At 39.9% G+C, this 24,637-nt stretch overlaps 1 protein-coding gene across 3 annotated transcripts in view; it reads right to left on the reverse strand.

Moving 5' to 3' along the window:
* CNTN4 (contactin 4) overlaps positions 1-24,637 on the reverse strand; it is a 1,023,537-nt gene that overhangs the window by 177,857 nt on the left and 821,043 nt on the right. For all 3 annotated transcript variants that reach the window (XM_025272522.3, XM_025272516.3, XM_025272517.3), the window contains 3 exons: positions 14,974-15,076; positions 11,224-11,408; positions 1,484-1,620 (listed from right to left, as the gene is read on the reverse strand). In XM_025272522.3, coding sequence (XP_025128307.2) covers positions 1,484-1,620; positions 11,224-11,408; positions 14,974-15,076 — 425 coding nt within the window. The remainder of the gene's footprint in view (positions 1-1,483; positions 1,621-11,223; positions 11,409-14,973; positions 15,077-24,637) is intronic.

Below are 24,637 nucleotides of genomic sequence, written 5' to 3' on the forward strand. Positions count from 1 at the left end.
CTGCCTGTTTCTGAGGCTGCAAGGGAAAATGTCATATTTCAGCAAAAATTTGAATTCAGTGGGAAAATTAAACTGGACACAATTGTTCCTCATCCTAAGGTCCCTCCACCTCATTTATTTTTATAGGCATGATTCCTATCTCTTTCAGCCTTCTTGACAAGGTTATTCAGATTTCTTTGTTAGACTGCTGTACAGGTTGGTTACCTTTCTAAAAAAATTTTTTTTTTTTTGCATATGATTTGGAATATTGGCATGCAGGCGTATTTTGAAAAGGAGTTATTTTTGTCTGTCTTGCCACTCATTTAGCAGATTGGGTGGCTACTTCCACCTCATCTCTTGGGCTGTGTGCTTAACTACTCAATCATGTCCGACTCTTTGTGACCCCATGGACTGCAGTCTACCATGCTCCCCTGTCCATGGGATTTTCCAGGCAAGAATACTGGAGTGGGTTGTCATGGCCTCCTCCAGGGGAATCTTCCCAACCCAGGGATCAAACCCAGGTCTCCTGCATTCCAGGCAGATTCTTTAGGGAATCTGCCAGGGATTGGGAAGCCCATGAATATTGCAGTGGTAGAGTATCCCTTCTCCAGGGGAATCTTCCTGATCCAGGAATTGAACTGGGGTCTTCTGCAATACAGGTGGATTCTTTACCAGCTGAGCTAGTAGGGAAGCCCTTCCTTGGGCTGCTGGTCCAGAAATAACCAGACTCATGGCTTCTCTCAGGTCCTGGATCTGCGAGGATACTGAGGCTACTGCAGTTCCTGCCCAGAGCCAGTAGAAGACGCAGCCTGGTACCCTCTACCTCTCTCACATCACAGAGTCCTGTTAAGCCAGGAAACAGTTTGGCCACTTTTTCACTTAAGCCTAAGCTACAGGGATACTGCAACCTGGTCTCCAAAGAGGATTTTTAATATCTGAGCTTTCAGCTACTACTGCCTGCTTCAGGGCCTACAGACTGGTGCCTCCCACTTTGCTCATCGCTTTTAGTTGTTCTACTTCTGTTCCATTAAGAGATGTCAGTCTCGAGTTTGCACACACCACTGCTACATGTCTGAGGCACAGTGAGCATTTTGCTGGTCCATGTACTGGACTGTGTTGTTCACTAGTCTTCCCAGACAGGAGACAATATAAAACCACACTGAAGGGGAGAACTGGAGAGTCTTACACACTCACTTGTACATGCAAACTTGTATCTTAGCACAATTACATGATCCAGACCTTCAGCATAATTCTCCAGTTGTAAAGCCAGTGATGTTAATCTCTGAAGACCAAAGATCCAGTATGGATGTTTAACAAGGCTGAGCAATGCTTGAAAATTGGATTTATGTACAGTTTCTATCAACCACATTCACTTGTTCCACTATTAATGGCATTTGGTTATATAATTTTGGAAACAACTGGTCATTTTTCTCTTTCCATAGCAACAAGACCACACGCCACATTAAAGTCAATATTAAGACACAATTTTCATTCATTTGCTTACCCGAGATAAAAGTGGTTCGCCATTTTTCAGCCACCTGTATGTAGGCTTGGGCCTTCCATTGGCTTTACATTCCCAGAAGACGTTTTCTTCAATGGCCACATGGATGTCATTTATCTTTTGACTCCAGTTCGGTTGAGCTATAGCAGTTCACAAAGCAAAGATGTACATTCAGTGCATGCTCAACTCATGTTTATCATATGCAATCAAGGGACAAAAAAGGGTTTATGATAAAATTAATTTTCCAGAGGTTATTGCAAAAGCTGGGTGGAAGTTCAGTGGGTACTTTTAGAATAAAACACCCCACCTCATGTCCAACTCTGAATGTCCTGTTTTTGCAGCCTATGTGGCTGTTTTTTCCATCACTAAAGCAAAATGAGCAAAACTATCACGAGCCATAGGGTAAAATTAACTGCTCCTCTTCCCAAATAGCTATTCTTCATTTTTTCCAAAAGAAATCTCCCACCACCACTCTGTGACTTTAAGCTGGGCTCATGTTTTCCTAGCTACCCACTGTGTTTCCCTTCATTTGCATCTAGAGGTAATTCTAGGATGAGGTTCATACCAACGATAGGTGGTATGTGTGTGGAAGTGATGGGGGCAACCTCCAGGTTACTGACTTAAAGATACCAGCCCTGGATTCTCATTTTTCTTTCCCACTGATTAGAAAGTGACAAGCGAAATAGCCTTGGGCTCACAGATGAAGCTATGTAGGATGAAGATGCTGACCTTGAATGATCTTCTGGAATAAAGCAACCCCAGACCCACATGCCTATTTTGGGAGAGATATGTATGAAGGAAAGAACTTCTTTAAGCCACTATATTTGTATGTGTCTCTCACACGCATCATATAAATTATTTCTGTGACTCCTTTCTCCTTCAAGACTGTCATCATTTTCTATTATTACCTTTTTTCATGTTGATAGAATATTTTCTATTAGCATACGGCCTTACAATTCCAAATCTCTGAATGAGCCCTGGTTTTCACCAAAAGCTTCTTAAGGAACTGGGTCCTGCCCTACCTAACACAGGAATTCAAGACTGTACTCAATTCCCACACTGCCCAATGCTGTACTCCAGAGGTCCCCAACTCTCTGGGATCTAATGCCTGATGATTTGAGGGGGAGATGATATAATAATAGAAATAAAGTGCATGATAAGTGTGATGCACTCAAATCATCCTGAAACCATCCTCCCACCCCTGGACTGTGAAAAAAATTGTCTTTCGTGAAACTCGTCCCTATTGCCAAAGAGGCTGGGGACTACTGTACCACTCCCTCCTACAACCAAAATTGTGCCTCATTTCTCATGCTTCAAATAAAGTCCCATTTTCTCTCCTTGTTCTTAAGGGAAATAAAGACAATGCTAACCCACATTCCCTAAAAAGTCGTCATAATATCAAGCCTTCCCTAAAGCACTACTCATGCTATTGGTAAACTATAATGGCACATGTAATTAGGCAGAAAACCCTCAGCCCAAAGTGCAGAAGCAAAGAGTAGTCTGCAATGTATCTTTGCCCTGTGTACTTGCATGATGCCTACCAACTTGAACCCAATAGTTAGAACTGGTATTCATATTTAATTAGAAGATGCTACTCAATATTCTTAACATATCTCTTAGCTGACTTGACCTCAGTATCTTTATTCGATGAGGTTACCAATCATTCATAATTTAATTCAAAAGGAAATGACTAGTGTTGAGCTCAAGCTTATATTATCAATAATGGAAAAAAAAAAAAAAAAACTGGAAAAACAACTCACTTAACCAGCAGAGGTCCCTAGGTCCCTAAATAAATGCTACTTTCTCCTTTTATCCATCTATAAGCAAATCTCATGTTTTTCAAATAGCAAAACACAATTTTACAAATCTTCTACTGATGGGGATGATGCATTGTTTCAAATGAGGGGAGGCTGAAAGGGTCAGCTTTCAAAACAAGTTATAACATCAAGAAGCATTAACTTGAACGCAGGGTTGTAACCTTTATCCTTGAAGGAGCTGCAAGTCTGCCATTGTTCTTTATCTTCCTGGTGCTTTGCAAAGGGAGCTCAAATGGTAGATACTACCTTTTCAGTTCTCTGTCTGGAGAATTTGATGTGCAACACTGATGAGGCTAATGGCAGTTGTGTGCCTAATTTCACATGCAACCTGCTGAATATTTACCCCCCACAGGGTCTATGAAAACAAAGCAAACAAGAAAAACTATAGAAATCTGTGTGGAATATTAACAACGAAGCCAAACTTTTCAAAGAGAGTGAGGAAGAAAAATAAAATGGAAGGGCAAATGTAACTTATGAAGCAATGTCAAGTTGAAGTTCAAAAAGGAAACATCAAAACCACATGCAGAGACAGAGATTTCAATGTCATAGATTTCCTGTAACTCTTGGGCTTATTCATGGCTTTCTTTCAAAAACACAGAAAGAGCTGGAAACACAACCTTGCAATCTCAAAGAGGATAGGGAGAAGCGAAGGGAAGGGAGGGCCTTGAGAGGATTTTGAAAAGACCTTGCAAAGTTCTAACTAATTAAACCCTTCTGAGGGCTCATTCTCTCTTCCAACAGGGTTACAGAGGTTAAGGTGCTCAAGAAGAATGCTCAATGGTAGTGGTTTGTGCTGGTCAAGGCGAAATCAACAGCAAATTCAGTCTTTGTGAGACATTGTCAGATACTTTTCTTTTTTAAAGTAAAATTAATGCTCAGAAATCAGATTTGAAGGACAAAAATCTACTCCTCCTGAAGTAAAATGAATTCATAGGAGCCAAATTTGAAATGATTTAAACACATTCCTCTTGAAGTCAATATCTGGATAGGGGCCCACGGGGACTGAGAATGGAATACTGTATTATATATATGGCAAAGGATGAGATGATCTTTCTTTTAACATGCCAATTGCAGATCTACAGGGCAAAAACCCACACAGTGAAGTTTTCTCCTGCCACTCACTTAGATTAGATGAATCATATCTAAGTGAGTGAGTTTTTTGTAATAGAAGAGTTCTGTGCCTGATGGAAATTGTTTATATCTCTACATATCTCTTTGGGTCACTGAGTTTGAAGTCCTTGGATAGCAAATGGTCCACTTTAGTGCATAAGAGAAAATATTGTTTCCTTTAACTTTTTTTTTGGATAATGTATGTGGGTCCGTGGTATTTATCACTTAATATCTAGGTTCTTTTGCAACACTGTAGCTAAAAAAATAGCTCCATGGAAGGCTTGAACAGGTTGATTCAGCCCTATTATTTCAAAAAGAAGTTTATATGTAAATGCTTTTTGGGCATTATATATATGTAGATCCCAAATACTAAACAGAATTAATCATATTCACATATTAAAACAGAACCATCTGTTTTGGCCATTCATATTCTTTCAGGGTTTGAATAGAAGAATCTCTCCTTTAAAGCGAATATTTAGTCTTGTTCTCGAGATACAAATTCAAATACAAGGTTAAATGATTGTGTTTTACTTGACTCTATGACACTGTTAATCTCTTGCATAAATGAACAAGCTCTTCATTCCAATCTTTTGTTCAACAACTGCCAGAAACAACCTAAGTCAATGCATAATCCAGCCACTGGAATCGCGCAAGCATCTTGTCCAATAACAATTTATATTGCAGACAGATATAGTTTGACCTTAGTGGTCAAACAGTTCTCAGAGGTATCTGGCTCGCTGACTGTCCAAAACCAGAAATTTCTAATAGAAAGAAAAGCCATCAAGAGCCTTAGCCCTTAGGGGAAAAAAAGAAAAGATAAAATGGGGGAAAATAATTTAAATTGCTATTAGAATGATTACCTGTAGCCATTCAAAATTATTTCCGGTTGCTTACACAGCCTTAGAGAAGATGAATCTATCTTAAACTGTACTCAAGGATATTAAGGGTTTTGGTATCAGTTCTGTTTGGGACAATTAGGCAGACTCTTGCTTGAGTGCAAAATTATCTCATCTTCTGTGTTCATTCTTTTGGTCATTCTATTCTTTAAGCCACTTTGTGAGACTGAATATTAGCTAGTGATCACACATATACAGCACATCTATGGGGAAATTAGTACACCACACTAAATGATGCTTCTATATTCTGACCCTAGATATCCTCCCATACTATTTGCAGGGTCATGAAGTCCACAGTTTTATCTTTAGAGCCAAAGGACCATAGCCCACAAGGTCTCGACATACAGCCATAGACGTAAATTGGAAGGAAAATAAAAAGAGCTCTTTTTGGCTTAATAATCAGGTGATTATAAGTCACTTCTTTAGAAAATAGGAAGTGAAAAACTCAGTTGTTCACCTGGATGTTTTCATTTATGACTTTGGTTGTGGAAAACAAGCAGATAAAGTATCTGAATGATTGATGACTTTTTTTCCCTTTTACCTATTTAATGAAAATGTCTTATTGGCAAGTCAAAGAACACAGAACAGGTCTAAAGGATCTCTGATTCTCACTCATTCTATCATCTTGGGTAAGTTATTTTATGTCTCTGGGTCTTTATTTTTAACTTGTAAAAATCAAAGAGTTGGCTCCAACAGATCCTTCCAGCTCAAACATTATATATTCATTGAAAAACAGTCTTGTTCACTGCTTGAATATTATATTCCCTATTTCCTCATGGTGAAAATGACTTTACTCTCTTAATGCCTGTTACATCTAGGAGAAATTGTACAAAGGTATTAAATATCAGGAAATTTAGCTCATGTTTCATTCTTCTGAATGATGACTGTTATTCCATTGGTCTATTTGTGCAAAAAGGAATTCTACAGACATAATGAGGTGGAAAGATGAATAATTATCAAGTGCATTAAATCCATTTTATACCTCCCTCTCCTTTTTTCAAAGATAATTACTGTAGCATCCTCCCTCCACTGTGTCTTTGTAGACTGGTCATAATGCTTGATGTGACAGAAGTCTGCGAGCTTTCACGGGAAGCAGGAACACCTTAGGGTTCACTCTACCACCTGGAAACAACCTGCATAAGAGCAATGGCTTTTGCACTGCGGACTCAAACAAGTAGCATCAGCACAACCAGGAAATGTAATAGAAATACAAATTCTCAGGTCCCACACTAGCCCAACAAAATCAGAACTTCTGGGGAGTTCTGTATTTTAATACAGTTTTCAGTTTATTCTAACTGCACTCTGAAGCTTGAGAACTTCCAGCATGAAAGAACAGGCATAGCATCTGGAACCTATCTCTGCTTACTATGGGCTTCCCCGGTGGCTCAGATGGTAAGGAATCTGCCTGCAATGAAGGAGACTGGAGTTCGATCTCTGAGTCGGTAAGATCCCCTGGAGAAAGAGATGGCAACCCACTCCAGTACTCTTGCCTGGAGAATTCCATCGACAGAGGAGCCTGGCAGGCTACAGTCCATGGGGTCACAAAGAGTCGGACAGGACTGAGGGACTATCACTCACTCTGCTTACTATGTAGCTTCAATCAGTAACATGAGTATCTCTTTGGGAAGCAGTTTCCATATTTAGAAAATGGCTAAGTGTAGGAATGACAAAAAAGTGTCTTACTGGTTCTAAGTCCAAAATATATGTCAAGTCTCCATTTATTTTCATTCTTTGCATCCTAGCTACCATCATTTCTCACCTGGTTGGCTTTCTGACTGCTTATCCTGCTTTTACTCTTGGTTCCCTATTATGTAATCATCGCAGAACAACCAGAGTGATCTTCTAAAAGCATGAATACAACTGAGTCATTCCCCATTTATAATCTCACAGTGGTTTCCCATTATCAGAATAAAACCCAAACTCAGTGCCTGGCTTACAAAGTACTGCCTAATCTGCCACCCTTCTCTGTTTCCAAACCCTTTATCCTTTCTCACTAGGACTTAGCCACGCTGGCTTCCTTGATGCATCTCACACATGTTAAGTAGTCTTCTGCCTCAGGGCCTCCGCACTTCCTTACCTTCTGCCTGGAAAGCACTACCCCTTGAAAGCATGGCTCTTTTTCACTCTTAGGTTTCAGTTCAGAAGTCAAATCTTACACAAGTCTTCCCTGACTGCCTTATCTTATGAAGTCTTTCTTCTATTCTTGAAAAGTGAAAGTGAAAGTCGCTAAGTTGTGTCCCACTCTTTGTGACCCCATGGACTATATACAGTTCAGGGAATTCTCCAGGCCAGAATACTAGAGGGGGTAGCCTTTCCCTTCTCCAGGGGATCTTCCCAACCCAGGGATCAAACTCAGGTCTCCCACATTACAGGCAGATTCTTAACCAGTTGAGCCACAAGGGAAACCCAAGAGTACTGGAGTAGGTAGCCTATCCCTTTTTCCAGTGGGTCTTCCTGACCCAGGTATCAAACTGGGGTCTCCTGCATTGCAGGTGGATTCTTTACCAACTGAGCTATCAGGGAAGTCCTTCTTCTGCTCCTAGTTGCCTGCTATCATATCATCCTAACCACCTTCTTCATGACTCTTATCACCTTATGAAATTTTCTAGTTCATTTATTTGCATAATACTGAATTGCCTGTTTGCTCCTCGTGAAAGAAAAGCTCCTTGAAGACAGGGATTTGTCTTATAGTCCTAAGCGTCTAATGCTCTGCCGCCTGGTAGGCAATAAGAAAATTATTTGAACAAATTAATAACATATTAAAGTCATTTTGGAAAATGTCAACATTTAAGCAAGAAAGATTTGTAGTAATGTACCCTTGAAAATATAATATCTACTTCAGTAAGTTTTTAATGCTGAAAAATACCTGAAAGAGCAGATTAAACCACACGGACAATTATAGGCCATGGCACAAATAAATCGGGAAGATGGAGATGGGTAAAAATGTTCATGTTTGAACTAGCTTCAATTCTTCCCAAACACGAGTAGCACATGCTAAGCTAAAGACACAATCACAGTGGAAACACACCAGCCAGGAATACAGGCTCCTATGACCCTTATACAGGGAATGTAGGAGCAACAAAACCATGCTTAGCAGGCCTTTGGAGGAAGGTTAAATGGTTTCAGTGTGGGATCAGAAAAATTGCCATTTTGTCAGGCCAGAACAGAAGTGAGCACACCTGTCTGGTTTCTCAACTGAAGAGTGGATGAATGGGATGCAGCAACTTGGAACCAAAAAGGACAAGCAGGTCTCTAAGCTGAAACCCAAGGTTTATTGTCCCCAAGCACAGCACATCTTAACGCTGTCAGACATTCTCTTGTAAACAAAGAGAGCATGTTCATGGATGAGTAACTGGGGCTACTTTCTCCCCTTTTGTGAAATATATATGGTGATTTTAATTATAACAACTCATTTAAACTGGAGATCTAGGCAGCTGGATATTGGGAAAACTGTATTGAGAAAACCCAACAGAGACCACAAAGAAAAAAAAAAAAAAATGACAGCCAAGCACTTTTGCATAATTAAGCTCTCCTGTGGCAATGAAAACAACTCCATAATTTCCGTGTCACCGATATGCTAGTTGAGGGAAAATAAAAGGATTAAAATGATGCAACAGCCCACCATCATGAAGTCAACTGATCTGACAAGCTTCTAACACCTAGGGTGGTTGACAACAGAGAAAAAGCTGAGTTATCTTCAGAAAGCAGGCACATTTCATTTGGCTTTTTTTCCCATGGATGAATGCAGATAACTTCATTTAAAAGGGAAACACTGTTAGCATCAGATTTTCATCTCCAAGGCTGGGTCCCGGAAAACCTTTCATTGTTTCTCCAGAAGGTTATTGATGAGGTTGATTCTCCAGAAGACTAACTCTGGAATCTTCTGTTTTCAGTGTAGGAAACTTATGACCTACTAGAAAGCACTATGCCAACTCCTGGTGACTGAATATTTCCTATGTTTTTAATATACTGAAAAACAGATATTTCACTTCTAAGAAAACCATGAAAGTGAAAAATTACTTCAATCAGTTAACTGAGCAACACAACTAACATTTAGGGATCACAACTACTTAATGGAAAAATCAATCTAACTAATTGAAAAAGGAAAACACTGGCCATTTACCTGAACATTTTCAGGTTGTTCCTACTTGATGCAGGAGAGATGATTAGTATACTGAAGAGAAAAATGTACTCTTGAGTGTCCCTTGGACTGCAAGGAGATCCAACCAGTCCATTCTAAAGGAAATCAGCCCTGGGTGTTCTTTGGAAGGAATGATGCTAAAGCTGAAACTCCAGTACTTTGGCCACCTCATGCGAAGAGTTGACTCATTGGAAAAGACTCTGATGCTGGGAGGGATTGGGGGCAGGAGGAAAAGGGGATGACAGAGGATGAGATGGCTGGTGGCATCACTGACTCGATGGACGTGAGTCTGAGTGAACTCCGGGAGATGGTGATGGACAGGGCGGCCTGGCGTGCTGCGGTTCATGGGGTCACAAAGAGTTGGACACGACTGAGTAACTGGACTGAACTGAACTGAAACACTTAAAAAAGACAGTGATTGCATCTCACTGAACAAATCGGTAATGTTCAGTCTTAAGTTTTTCTAGCAATGAACTGTGATGTCTTCTGCTTTTCAACCAATCAAATAAGGTGTCAACCATCATAGTTTATGAAAGAGCAAAGATCAAGCATCAGGTCTGTCATTTGGCATGAGCAGAGTTGATCTTTTAGTATTGTTGAAGGAAGATGGGTGATTTTTAAAAGGTGCATATTTATTTAAACAATTGGTGCTCAAGTTATCACATGAAGGACTGGCTAACATCATGTGCATTCATTATCCCTTGGGCAACGTCACAGGTATGAGTCCAAAATGCCAGATGGGAAGGTTGCTGAAGGCTAGCTGATATTAAAAAGCTCCATCCAGTTTCTAATCATGCTTCTAAAAAACCTTACATGACTACTGAACAAAATCTTTTCCCCATATCTGAAATCCAAAATACTCTGGAAGAAGACCTGATGAAATAAATAGACTTTTGTGGTATCAGTTGTTGTAAGACATCAGAAGGTTTAAAGTCTTTGCTACAACTTGCCCCTAAAGAACTGCTCTTATCCCTTTAATACACATTGTTGTTCACCTAAGCCATTCTTAAATAATTATCAATCTATAATATTTATTTTCAACAACGCATGGGATTCAGGCATGTTCCAACTTGGGAGAACTCAATTTGATTTCAAAATGTCTATCCGATGAAATCTCTTTCTGGATTCCAAATTGATACCCTAACTGGGTTTCCAAGACAGGCTCAGTGGATGACCACATGCTAGAAGCTTTCCATTTGTGTTCTGTTTGGATCAATGCCGATGATTTGATTGGAATAGGAGCAGCTGCACAGAAAGAGTCTATGGGGTGAGAGAGATTTGTCACGCTCCACTCTGATAAGAACTAAATTTGGGCAGCATGCATTTTGAAATGTTCATGGTACCACAATAAATTGCTACCAAATAGGAGCAATTACCAAGGATTAACACTAGCTCCAAGTCAAAATTTGAATGAAGAAAAGCGGAGAGCTTTAGAAATAAATAAATAAATCAGGAGGAGGGATAACAAAACATTTCCTTTGTCAGGTTTACAGCTTGACGGCAGCAGGAAAAATAGGTCCCTAGTGAGTGTGTTCACGCTAATATGCATCCCTCAACACATCAGCCTGTATCTTCCCCTCTGCTGTCTCCACACCACTGCCCCCAACCTCCCCTTCCCCACCCAGAACAACCCAGGGGATGATAATTAGGCAGCAAACAGGGTTTTACACAATGGTATTTTGAACAATCCTTCTGAAAACCCTTGAATGCACATCTCCTAGCTTATGGGTTTTAATACCAAGAAGGTCAACAAATGATAAACTGGAATCACTATCTTACCATAGAAAGTCAACTGTCCTTTTGCTACGTTTTTCCCTCTTGAATTCTCAGCCACGCATTCATACAAGCCGGCATCCTCCTGCTGAAAATTGGGGATTTCAAGAATCCCATTTGACTTGTGTTTTCTGGCTTTGGTTGCTATCGGCTTTCCATCAGCTCTTCTCCAGATAATAGTTGGTACTGGACTGGTGGCAAGAAAAAAAGGGAGTGAATCATGTTAGAGAAACTTTCTTTTATTTGAATCTATGCTTGTTACAATTCCTTCCTTCTTGGTTCCAAACATTATATAGCTGGCACTAGACAGTGTTCCCCAAAAGTCATTTATTCATGTATCACTATTATAATTTCAGTGATACTCACATCTCTAGTACTATTATGTATTCTGTGTTTTCTTTAGGGATTGAACCCAGGTCTCCCACATTGCAGGCAGATTCTTTACCAGCTGAGCCACCAGGGAAGCCCTTAAAATCAAATAACCTTTCTTAACCTTAAAGAAGGTATTCCATATAATATACAATATTACCAATGAAATAAAAACAGATTTTTATATGCTTGTTACATTTTTTTCCAGTGCATCTGTTTAAGATCATAAATATAAAAATTTTTAAAAGTCCATGCACAAATGTGGAGAATTAAAAATGCCTTCCACTAAGATGTGGTCCAGAACCCCTTCTGCTTGAACCAGGTGGCTACTATGACTTAAAATAAGACAGAAGTGATGTGGTCTCAGTTTCAAGGCTCAGTGGATAAGAAACTGGCAGCTTCACTTTTTGCCTCTTGGAACACCCTGTGTGGGCCCTTAACAACTTCTAGCAGTCCATTAGGAGGGTGGTTTGGGGAAAGTTATCTTAAAATAGCCAGATAAGGAAAGAGGCAACCTGTGGGGACTTTAAGTACTCTCAAGGCATCTATCATCCTGCAGCTGAAACTGTTAGAATGCATCTTAAATTGTAAGGGCATTACTGAATCTGCAGATCAATGGTTTAGCGAGCTAACCACAGCTTCTGAGTTGCGGCTTCCTAGCAGGGGATACAATTATTTATCTATTTATTTTTCAGAAAGGCACACACAGACAAGAAACTAGACTAAAAACCCGCTAATCTTCTCTGGGAAACCTGAGATGGTATTTTAAAAATTAGAGCCATCAACTCAACTATACTTGTTTTAGAGGAATTTAAGTTCATTAGGCAGAAACTAACTCAAAATATGGAAAGGGCTCTATCAAAAGTACATTATGGGTATCTTTACATGTGATGAGACAGTTAAAGCGTGCCAGTACAAATAACTGTTCTTCGACACAGTCTTTCTGCTCTTAAGTGGGCTGTGATGATGTGCAGCTGCATGTGTGTATCCAAACACTTCTGTGTAGACTGGAGGAGCCCAATTTGGGTCCTTTGTCTTCATTCTAGTGCCATTCAAGTAGTGTGAATGGAGTTTAATTCATACTCCCTTTGAAAGTGGGAACAACATAAATTTTGCTGTCTTTCTCCATAGATTTTTCGAGGTGTCACCTTGCAGAACTCTCCAAACACATTCCTATACCATCTAGTTACATTCTTTCATCTTTTCTTTGCATTGAGCTTCATATATATATATAAATGGGCTCCCCTGGTGGCTGAGTGGTAAAGAATCTGCCTTGCAATGTAGGAGATACAGGAGATGTGGGTTCGATCCTGGGTCTGGAAGATCTCCTAGAGGAGGGCATGGCAACCCACTCCCGTATTCTTGCCTGGAGAATCCCATGGACAGAGAAGTCTGGCAGGCTATAGTCCATGGGGTCACAAAGAGTCAGACATGACCAAAGCATCTGAGCATATATAAAATAAAAAATGGGACCATCTTTGACTGTTTAGCAATCTACTTTTAGTCTCTTAGTGATAAATAATGGGCATTTTCCAGGTCTTAACTGTTGTTTTACAAGTTGACTTTTAATGTCAGTACAGTGTTCAATCCTATAGCTATGTCATAATGTATTTAATGGAGTAAGTTTTCAGAAAATAAAGAATGAGCGCTGTATTTTTTGGCCCCCAAGTAAAGATACTACTGTAGAGTATACTGCCCTGACTTGAAAACAGGAAAAGCAAAAGAATCCTTTCTTTAGAACTAAAAATAAAATTGAAAAAAAAATGGAACAACTTTCTTGCATGGTTGCTATGAAATAAAAAATGATTTTAATATAGATTACTTGCTAAAACAGAAGCTGAGCAAAAGTTAGTGTCCCTGCCTTAACCCACATCTGGGCCCAGGAAAAGGGTGAGGAGTTGGCAGTGGGTTAGCTGGATAAATGAGGTTGGCTACAGAGATTCACATGCATCATTAAAGTGCACCAATGACTAAAAATTCTTATTTCAGGTGAAAGTTTTTATCACTGATGCCAAACCTTTTCTGCAGGGTTACTGGCAAAATCTTAACTGATCTATTTTTCATTTTCTTTATGCTCTTTGACAGACACTCTAGGGATAATTTAACTGGTTCCCAAGTAGGCTTAACTGAGAAAACTCCACAGATTGAATAATAAAGTTGTGAATAATTTTCAGATGACTCTGTAAAACAGAGACTCCTTAGAGAATATCAGGTCTTGCCAATCTCTAGCCAAAGTAGAAAGAAGATGCTATTGCTTATATATGGAATCTAAAATATGACACAAATGAACTTATCTGAGAGTCCCTTGGGTTGCAAGCAGATCAAACCAGACAATTGTAAAGGAAATCAGTCCTGAATAATTATTGAAAGGACTGATGCTGAAGCTGAAGCTCCAATACTTTGGCCACCTGATGCAAAAACTGACTGACTCACTGGAAAAGACCCTGATGCTGGGAAAGATTGAAGGCAGGAGGAGAAGGGGACGACAGAGGATGAGATGGTTGGACGGCATCACCGACTTGACGGACCTGAATGTGAACAAGCTCTGGGAGTTGGTGATGGACAGTGAAGCCTGGCGTGCTGCAGTCCGTGGGGTTGCAAAGAGAATTGACTGAGTGACTGAACTGAACTGATGTAACAGAAACAGACTCACAAAGATAGAGAACAGTTTTATGGTTGACAAGGGGGAGGGAGGTGGGGGAGGTATGGATTGAAAGCTTGGGATTAGCAGATGCAAATGATTATATAGATAATGAATAAACAACAAGGTACTACTGTATATCACAGGAAACTGTATTCAATATCCAGTGATAAACCATAATGGAAAATAACATGAAAAAGAATGTATATATGTATCAATGAATCACTCTGCTATAGGGCGAAAATTAAGACAACATTGTAAATCAACTATACTTCAATAAAATAAATTTTAACAAAAAACTAGAAAGAAGAGACTTTCAATTTAAAAAGAAATAGAAGAAAAATTTGATGCATACTCTGTAAGCTGGGACCCAAATGAAATTCTACCTTTTTCCAAACAGTCAACTTCACTGTACCTCAGATGAAGGCCATTGTTTTCCTGTCATTCTGGGTCAGACAACATGTACATTATAGGTTTTCATAACAGAATGAAACACTTTCAGAACTGCTCATTCTCCTCTCCTTTGTGGCCGTGTCCATAGTGGCAGCTAACTTCTTGCACGCCATGCCACATCCCTTCTCCATGGTGAGAGGACAGAATCAAAGAGGCACACACAGAAGCACAGTGAGAGAGGCTTGGCTTGCTTTTCAGTTACTTCATAAACCATTACTGTGAACAGTGCAAAGAATTTTCTTTACTTGCCCAAACTGGAGGGAGGACAATGGAGGAGAGAAACCAGAACTTACTTTCCTAATGCAAAGCATTCCAGCTTCACCGTTGTTCCCTTTGCGGTCGGGACCATTTCTGGAAACTGCACTTCTATTTTTGGTTCATATTCGCCCATCACCCCTGTGAATAAACAAAGGAACTAAGCCTTGGAGATTCTTTTAAGACATACAAGTGTTTTTGTGTTAATGTAGGATGTTCCTATACATCATTGTGTGTAATTAATCCCTTCATTTAAAGAGGCTCCTATCTCCAACAGCCATGAATTGTGGCTTCTTTCCCAGTTACTGCTAGAGGAAATGTGTATTCCAGCACCACACCATCTGCCTAGGATTAAATTCTCCATGTGGACAACTCTGCTTCTCAAAAACACTTTGTTAAAAATGTAGTCATGGAAGAAAAAAGGGGGGGTGGTTAAGTCCTAGTCACCATTAATACCACATTTTTTTTTTTTTTGGAAAAATACTGCAGAAAATTTAAAATATGTTAAAAAATATGTGCATGCTTTAGTTGTGTCTCTGTAAAGAACATTTCTGAGTAATTAGTTTATAACCACAAATTATCTTTCACTTTTGAAGGCCAATCTGAATGAGTCATAAATTGGTATATGCAAGGTAACACAAAGTTCATATATTTTTATTCTATTCTGAAACGATGATAAAAGAATAATAGGTAGTAAATATAGGAAATAGCCTGTAAGTGATACCCATCTTGCCAACGGTAGTTTTATCATAAAGATCCTATTTTCTTACTTTCCAATATATCAAAAAATTACTGTACAATCATAGCCAAGGTGCCAAAGCCTAACAAATTAAGTCCATGCTTTATAACTAAATGCTTATGAATTATTTCTCATCAGTCATTCTTAATGCTGTCTACCACTACTCTAGTTGTTTTGATACATTCATTTCTGTTCAATTTCTAGTCATTTTCTACGGCCTCTGATTCAACTGTGGCAATATAAAGTTTAAAATTATCTAGCTCACTAAAACATGATAGGATCCTCCATTTCATCTCTTCTTTAGGTTTCCTACAGTTAGAGAAAAAAAAGATCAAAGGATTCAGATGAAAAGGTTCAAAGTAAGGTATGGATAGGGACAGGAACAATGGCTCAGAGAAACAATTCTATGTGTTTTGCAGAGGTGACCCTCTTTATCTGCAGCTTCATAGCCTGAGCAGCAGCAAGGGAATTTCTTCAATGTGTAAAAAAGAAAAAATCAACCCCTAGAGTCAGATGATCTAATAGCCTTGCTAGATTTGTTGAGACGTATGTCATCAGACCTGGAGAAAGAAAAGGCAACCCACTCCAGTATTCTTGCCTGGAGAATCCCATGGATGGAAAAGCCTGGTAGGCTACAGTCCATGGGGTCTCAGAGTCAGACACGACTGAGCAACTTCACTTTGTGCAAAGCTGAACATAGTCATTTTGTTATTTTCTTTTCATAAACTGACAGAGAGGATTGGCCATGGAAGGCATCTCTGAGATTGTTTGGTTCAGCAATTTTTTTTAATAAAATTTTTTTTGGCCATGCCACATAGCATGTGGGATTTTTAGTTCCCTGACCAGGGATAGAAATTGTACCCCCTGCATTAGAAGCATGGAGTCTTAACCACTGGACCACCAGTGAAGTCCCAGTTCAGGATTCTTAATATTGGCATTCACAGATGTACACTTTTCTGAAGAAAGGACCTATACCTAGCAACAACCTGTTCTAAAAAGAACCTTAAACCCTCCACCAAAATGGAAATCACAGTTCTAGTCTGTCTCTGTCTTTTACAAGCAAGCCTGGAATCCCCAAAGGGTTAAACAGTTTGTCTTTAGTTTCACAACAGACCAGCATTCAAGGTTGCAAGCCTGGTCCCTGATTTCTGGTCTAAATCTTTTCCTATGGCCTCTCACCACTTCGGGAGTAACACTCCCAAACTAAATTCAAATATACTAAATCCATGTGTGACCCACTCAGATACAAAACCATTCCTCTCTTTGTGGCCAGTCTCTGAGTCCTTTTGCTTTTCCTAGAGCATGTGCCACACAGCTGGACCATAAAGAGACAGTGCTTACTAACACCTGCATTCACACACTTCTGCTGAACTTGCTAACAAACAGCCCAAACAAGTGACTCATCATCCCATAAATATCAGTAGTATGACTCTGAGTGCAGGAACAAGCTAACACCTTTGAGTGCTGTGTGTGTGTGGCTGTGTACTCTAAGAGCAGTGTTAATTAAAAAACATCTGCCTTGAGAGGAAGAGGTTCTTTTTTTTTTTTTTCATCTCTCTCTCTCTCCCTTTTTTGGTTGCCCAGGCGTTCTCTAGTTGTCTGAGTGGAGGCTACTCTGTGCTGTGGTGTGTGCGATTCTCACTGAGGCATCCTCTCCTGTGGAACATGGACTTGAGGCGCATGGGCTTCAGTAGCTGCAGCACACGGGCTCAGTAGCTTTGGTCCGTGGGCTCTAGCGCTTGGGTTCAGTAGTTGTGGTGCACAGGCTTAGTTGCTCCGTGGCATGTGGACTCTCTGGACCAAGGATCGAAACTGTATCTCCTGCACTGGCAGGCAGATTCCGATCTAGAGTGACACAAGAGAACTCCAAGAGAAAAGGTCTTTTGTCCTCCCAGGATATCAAGACAACTTCCACTGCAGTGCCTCATGCACGGAAGGTAGATGAGATGATAAAGTGAAAATATGGGGGTCAAGGCTGTGTCAGCCATGATCAGGTTTTCCTAGTCCCCTTGTTCTATAAACACTACATACAAACCTGGTTTCTATAATCCAGCTATGAAAGATACACCAAGGATAAAAACTATCTCACACAGCTTTGTCCTAAGCAATTGAAACATCACTACTTAGTGTCTGAGGCCCCCTGAACTGTTAATTGCTTATCCTAAAATCTCACCCATTATGGCTTAGACTCAAAGTCCTCTCCTTCAGCATCCTGTACCCTTTCCTCAGCACACACTATGCTCTAGCCCACCGCAGTCTGTAAATGACCAAAAAGTATTAAACCTTTTGCCTCAGCTCTCACGGTCTCCTCTGACTTCTTTTTAAAAACATATAATGTAATGATTTTTAATAAATTGACTGAGTTGGGCAATCATCACCATAACTCAATTTACAACATTTCCATCCCCCAAATAATATCCCTCATGCCTGTTTACAGTTAATTCCCAGAAGCAGTCCCAGCCTCAGGCAACCACTAATTTGTTTTGTCTATAGATATGCCTTTTCTAGACATTACATATAAATGAAATCATATAACATATGGTCTTTTGCATTTGGTTTCTTTTACTTGGCATAATGTTATCAAAGTTCATCCATGGCATGGCTTGTATCAGTGGTTCCTTCCTTTTTACGCCTGTATAATATTCTGCTGTACAGAAGAAAAATATTTTAGTCATCTGTTCACCAGCTGTATTAGTTTCCTAGGACTGTCCTTGGAAAGAGACACAGACTAAGTGACTTCAAGCAAAATACATTTACTCTCTCACAATTCTGAAGATTAGAGGTCGACAGGGCTGTGCTGTCTTTGAAACCATAGAGTATCCTTCCTTGCCTCGTCCTGGCTTGTGGTGGTGGTCATCAATATTCAGGGTGTTTCATGGCTTGCAGCTCTGTCAGTCCAACCTCTGATTTGTATGACGTTCTCTCCATGGGTCTTCCCACTGTTTTCTTATAAAGACATCAGTCATATTGGGTTAAAGATTTACCCAATTCCAATATGATCTCATCTAACTAATTTATTTCCTAATAAGGTTGTATTCTTAGGTACTGGAGGTTAGGATTTCAACATATAATATCTTTTGGGGACACATAATTCAACCCAAGTTACCAGTTGGTGGTCACTTAGGTTGCTTCTTCTTTGGCTATGGCATGGTTTTCACTGCTGTTTAATGAATAATGTTACCATGAATGTTCACATGCAAGTGTTTCTATGGACACTTTTATATGTTTTCATTTTTCTTTTGTTCCCCGTGACTTTTACATGGATGACTTTTGCTTCAAGTCTCAGCTCAAAAGACTCCCCCTTTGAGAAGTGTTTCTGATCACATTATCTAAAATAGGTGCCTGCTGTCACTCTCTGTGAATATCTTCTTTCCTTTATGTTAATTATCATATGTATTTCTCATGTTTAGTTCTGTCTTCCATACAGATTGTAAACCCCATGATATCAAGTAATATGTCTGTCTTTTTCATGCTAGTTTTTATCTTCGTCTTCACACTTAATAAGTGCTCAGTAAGAAAACCAACATAAAACATTTTACAAATAAACTGGGCACTCTCAAATAGCACTGCTGTTTTCTATCATGTTTATAGCTATTTATACACTTGCCATGTCTTCTGTTGTACTTTCACTTCTTTGAGGAATGGAAGTACTTGTGATTTTTTCTGTTCCTCACAAATCTCAGCTCAGTTCAAGGCATATGGGGGGAAAAAAAAACAAACTGTAATAGGTAGGGATTTGTGAAAGGGAGTAAGATGGGGCAATGTGGCCCTTCATACTGGGACACATAATAGTCATTAAACCAAACATTTAAGTCTTCTTGGGCATGGAAGTTGTTCTTAAGCATTACCATGGCGATTGGTCAAGTTCACTCACTTCAGACTATGTTTTTCTAAAGTGTGAGAAAACATAATCTGTGCAGGTTGTTTATGTGGTCACATGGAGTGATTTCTGGGTGAATACACAGTGATCTCTATTTACGGCTACAGGAACTGAGTAACAGTGTTCTCAGTAATGATGAAGATTGTACTTCATTTACGGCAGTAGTTACAGGACACAAAATTGGGATCAGAGATGGAGTGGCACGGATTCACTGCTATTTAAAAATTTTTAGTTATATATAAAGACTGTCCTAGCATTTAAGTCATAACAGAAGGAAAGAAGCCATTCTCTTCAACTACATTATGAACGTTTTTTGGAACACGTGTGTAGTGTTCCATTTAATTTGCTCACATCTGGCACACGTTACATTTTTATTTGACTATTTCTTTCATTTTAACTATTTTGGCCCTTTGCTACTCTCAATTTAAAAAGCTGTTGCCTTTTATATCTTTTAAGAAACACAAGGTCCCTTAAAACAGGAGTGCATTTTTTTCTAGTCATTCCTCTGACCACCTGCACATTTTTGAACTTAATTGGCCTACAGCTGCTCTGGTGATTTATAGAATAATTAGGCAAAAAGTGATGCCATTGATGGAACTGCTTCAGAATCCTTTTTCTATCTTCAAACTATCTGGAAAGGTGGGAAGATAGAAAGGTCTAGGTGCGTCTACATAACCAAGGTAAAGCTGAAGCTAAAGCGCATACAATGTTGTCAGGATCAACCAGGTCATATAATCTCAGTAATATTTCCTTTCTCCTGACTAAAAATATATATTGGATTGTCCAAAAAATTGTTCAGATTTTTCCTATAATATCTTATAGAAAAACCCAAAAATGTTTTGGCCAATCTAATACATTGCAGAAAACTCTTGCTTTCAATTCTAAATAGAAGCATCTGTATCTACAATCTTAAACATAAGGTGAAAAAAGTTTTGATTTATTAAGATGCATTGTCAATGTTTTCTATTCATGGGAGTAAGAACAATGCCACCACCACAACAGTGAAAGCTATGTCCCTTGAAATTTGATACATGGAAGTCCTTAGGAGGTAGGGGCTTAGCTGTATTTACATTCTAATGAATTCAATAGACATTCATTTAACACCAACCATAACCACAGGGGCACAATGTGCATATCACAGACCTGATCATTATTTTCATGACATTTGTAGTTACCCTTTTCCAAAGCCTTGCATAGTCATGTGGCAAATGCAGGCAACAATTAATTGTTTATGGAATGTATGTGCGTGTATATGCTAAGTCACTTCAGTTGTGTCTGATTCTTTGCCACCCAATGGATAGTATAGCCTGCCAGGCTCCACTGTCCATGGAATTCTCTAGGCAAGACTACTGGAGTGGGTTGCCACGTTCTCCTCTAGGGGATATTCCTGACCCAGGGATGGAACCCAGGAGACGGCTCTTATGTCTCCTGCATTGGCAGCTGGGTTCTTTACCACTAGCGTCACCTGGCTCAGACAGTTTATGGAATCAGTTCAGTTACTTCAGGCGCTTATTCGTGCCCGACTCTTTGCAACCCTATGGATTGCAGCATGCCAGGCTTTCCCGTCCATCACCAACTCCAGGAGCTTGCTCAAACTCATGTCCATCGAGTCAGTGATGCCAATCAACCATCTCAACCTCTGTCGTCCCCTTCTCCTCCTGCCTTTTCCAGCATCAGGGTCTCTTCTAATGAGTCAGTTCTTCACATCAGGTGGCCAAAGTATTAGAGCTTCAGCTTCAGCATCAATGCTTCCAATGAATATTTAGGATTTCCTTTAGGATTGACTGGTTTGATCTCCTTCCATGGTTTATGGAATAACCATGTTTATTTTCTAAGGAAGGCATGCTACAAATTTCTAGGTGTTTTTTCCAAAACCACTCTTCTCAAACTTTATATCGCCTGGAGGACGTGAGTGTCTAAATTAGTAAGCTGACACGGGGCCTGAGGATGTTCATTTCTCATAAGTTCCCAGCTGATGTTGATGCCGCCTTCCAGGGAACTTCTGTAGCAACCATGAGGGGTTAAGCTTTGGACCGTGCGGTAACAGACATCATGGACTAGTCACTGGGAGATGACAAGTAAGCACATCCCACCAGTGACAAAGCCAATCATGAGCCTGGGTTCTGCAGACAACCCTTGTGGCAATGGCTGTCCTCCTTTCAAAACTGGAAAAACTATTAATGCTGATGCTGATGTCTGTGAGAACCAGAATGTGACAAAATAACCACCAAATTGCAGACTATAAAAGAGAAATCAGCCACACACCACGCTTGTTTAACTACAATTTGCAGAGCGCTGTTTTGGCAGAAGGAGGCCAGTTTGCAGAATTTTGTGCCATAAGATTTTGCCAACACCTGCCTTAGCTGGAATCTATGCTTGTAAATTAAACCACAGAAGGGACTTTTACCAGCTTCCACAGAGTGGGACTTACTACTGAAGAAAAACTGCAAAAGACTGTCTTATGTAGAGCTTCCACATGGCTGTTCTTGAGGAATAAGTCATATGATATAAAACCCATTTCTCTAAAAATATTTGGAAATATCTGATTAGGCATACTAATTTCTTTGGCTGAGTTCAGAACTTTATTCTTTCAGGAAAGCCTTGTTTTGCCCTGGGTTGAAGGAGACACTGTAAGATCGAGGGGACTGTCCAAAGACTCTCTATCACTACTCACTCCCTGATCACTGAATTCCCCTGAGTTAGAGCCAACAATTGTGCAAACAAGAACTTCCCCAGTGCTGGAAAAGAAGAATAAGACACCGGAAGGTTGTCTATCACTTGTTACATGTGAGGTTTTAATGTGACTTCAAAAACCTGTGAGAAGGACTTCCCTCATGGTCCAGCGGCTACGACTTTGCGCTCCCAATACAGGGGACCTATCCGGTCGGGAAACTAGGTCCCACATGCTACAGCTAAAGATCCTGCAAGCTGCAACTAAGACCAGCTGCTGCTGCTGCTGCTAAGTTGCTTCAGTCGTGTCCGACTCTGCGAGACCCCATAGACAGCAGCCCAACAGGCTCCTCCGTCCCTGGCACAGCCATAAATAAATAAATAAACAAACAAATATATATATATATATATATAAGAGAAATCTGTGGGAGGCGAAAACAAATCCCACTGTTTGACCTAATTCAAACCTGCATCTCTTTCCTTACTTCTCAACAGTTACAGTGCAGAGATAATCTGAGCTATTCCAGCGAGGGGCTTCCCTGGTGGCTCAAATGGTAAAGAATCTGCCTGCAATGCAGGAGACCTGGGTTCAATCCTTGGGTTCCAGAAAGCTGGATCCTCTGAAAGTAGAGTAGCTATTTATCTGTGCTTGCCTGGGACAGTCCTGATTTGTAACAAGTTCTGAAGTAATTTGCTAAGAGTTTCCCATTTGGGCAATTAATTATAAATCCATCAACTTTTAGGTGAAAGAAAGCCAACTTTAGTCTTTTTGTGACGAAGTACATTTATATTCTTACTACTAAAAGTTCTCTCTACTTGAACTAACCTCTCTTTCCCTCTAATTTGTATGCTGTGGTCCTAGTTCAAGTCTTTGGAGCCACAAAGAACAAGTCTTGATGGACAGTCTTCGAGTATTTAAAGATATTATCGTGTGGTCAGAGATTAGCAAGGTTAATAATATTTTGTACACAGAGACAGCAAGGATTTTATTTAGGTTTTGTGAGACACTCAATCTCTGATTCAACTCTGCCATATAGCTAGAAAGTATTCATAGACAATATGTAAACAAATAGTCATGGCTAGTTCCAGTAAGATTTTATTTACAAAAATGGTGATGGGTTGTGTGTAGCCCATGAACTAAGGGTTGGCTAGGCACTGGGCTTAGAAAAAAATGGGGAAGATAGCAAAGTTTGAGAGAGTTGACAGAATTAACAAATTATAGAACTAACAAGATTTCACCAAGTTTGCCATGCTCAATCACTTACAAGTAAAATAGAGAATGTGACTAAAAATAGGATATCCTTAACAATAGTAATACAAATTACAGATAATTAGGAGTTAAGTAGAAATACCTAACATTTCTATGGAGAAAAATGTTAAACTTTATTTACAAAAGCAGGCCATGGGCAAGATCTGCCTATAGGAGGAAGTGTGCCAACTCATGGTTTAAGCAAATACTGTGTCCACTTCCTGGAATTCTTATCCTCCCTGTTAGACGGAAGCTTCAGCTGATTTCCAAGACCAGGCCAGGCTTTCTTACATGCATATCTTGATTATATGCATAATCTCATGGTACCTTCACTGGTCCTGGACAGCTCTGATCAGAGCTGAAGCTTAAATAATCCTGCTTTAATTCGCCATCCACCCTAAACTGGCCCCATTCCTGCCTCAGTCTGTAATTAGGCTCCTAAGTCAGGCCACCATATAAGAGGACATAGAAAGACTTTTGCATCCCTAGCGACAAGACTACAACTGGCACTCAATGAACATTTCTTGGTTAAGTTCAGTTCACTTCAGCCGTGCAGTCGTGTCCGACTCTTTGCAACCCCATGGACTGTAGAACGCCAGGTTTCCCTGTCCATCACCAACTCCCAGAGCTTACTCAAACACATGTTCATCGAGTCAGTGCTGCCATCCAACCATCTCATCATCTGTCGTCCCCTTCTGCTCCTGCCTTCAATCTTTCCCAGCATCAGGGTCTTTTCAAATGAGTCTGTTCTTCCTAACAGGTGGCCAAAGTATTGGAGTTTCAGCTTCAGCATCAGTCCTTTCAATGAATATTCAGGACTGATTTCCTTTAGGATGGACTGGTTGGATCTCCTTGCAATCCAAGGGACTCTCAAGAGTCTTCTCCAACACCACAGTTCAAAAGCATCAATTCTTTGGCGCTTAGCTTTGTTTATAGTCCAACTCTCACACTGATACATGACTACTGGAAAAACCATAGCTTTGACTAGATGGACCTTTGTCAGCAAAGTAATGTCTCTGCTTTTTAATATGCTGTCTAGGTTGGTCATAGCATTTTTTGCAAGGAGCACACGTCTTTTAATTTCATGGCTGCAATACCATCTGCAGTGATTTTGGAGTCCCCCCAAAATAGTCTGTCACTGTTTCCATTGTTTCCCCATCTATT

This window comes from Bubalus bubalis, chromosome 21, assembly GCF_019923935.1.
Source record: "Bubalus bubalis isolate 160015118507 breed Murrah chromosome 21, NDDB_SH_1, whole genome shotgun sequence".
NCBI classification, from domain to species: Eukaryota; Metazoa; Chordata; class Mammalia; order Artiodactyla; family Bovidae; genus Bubalus; species Bubalus bubalis.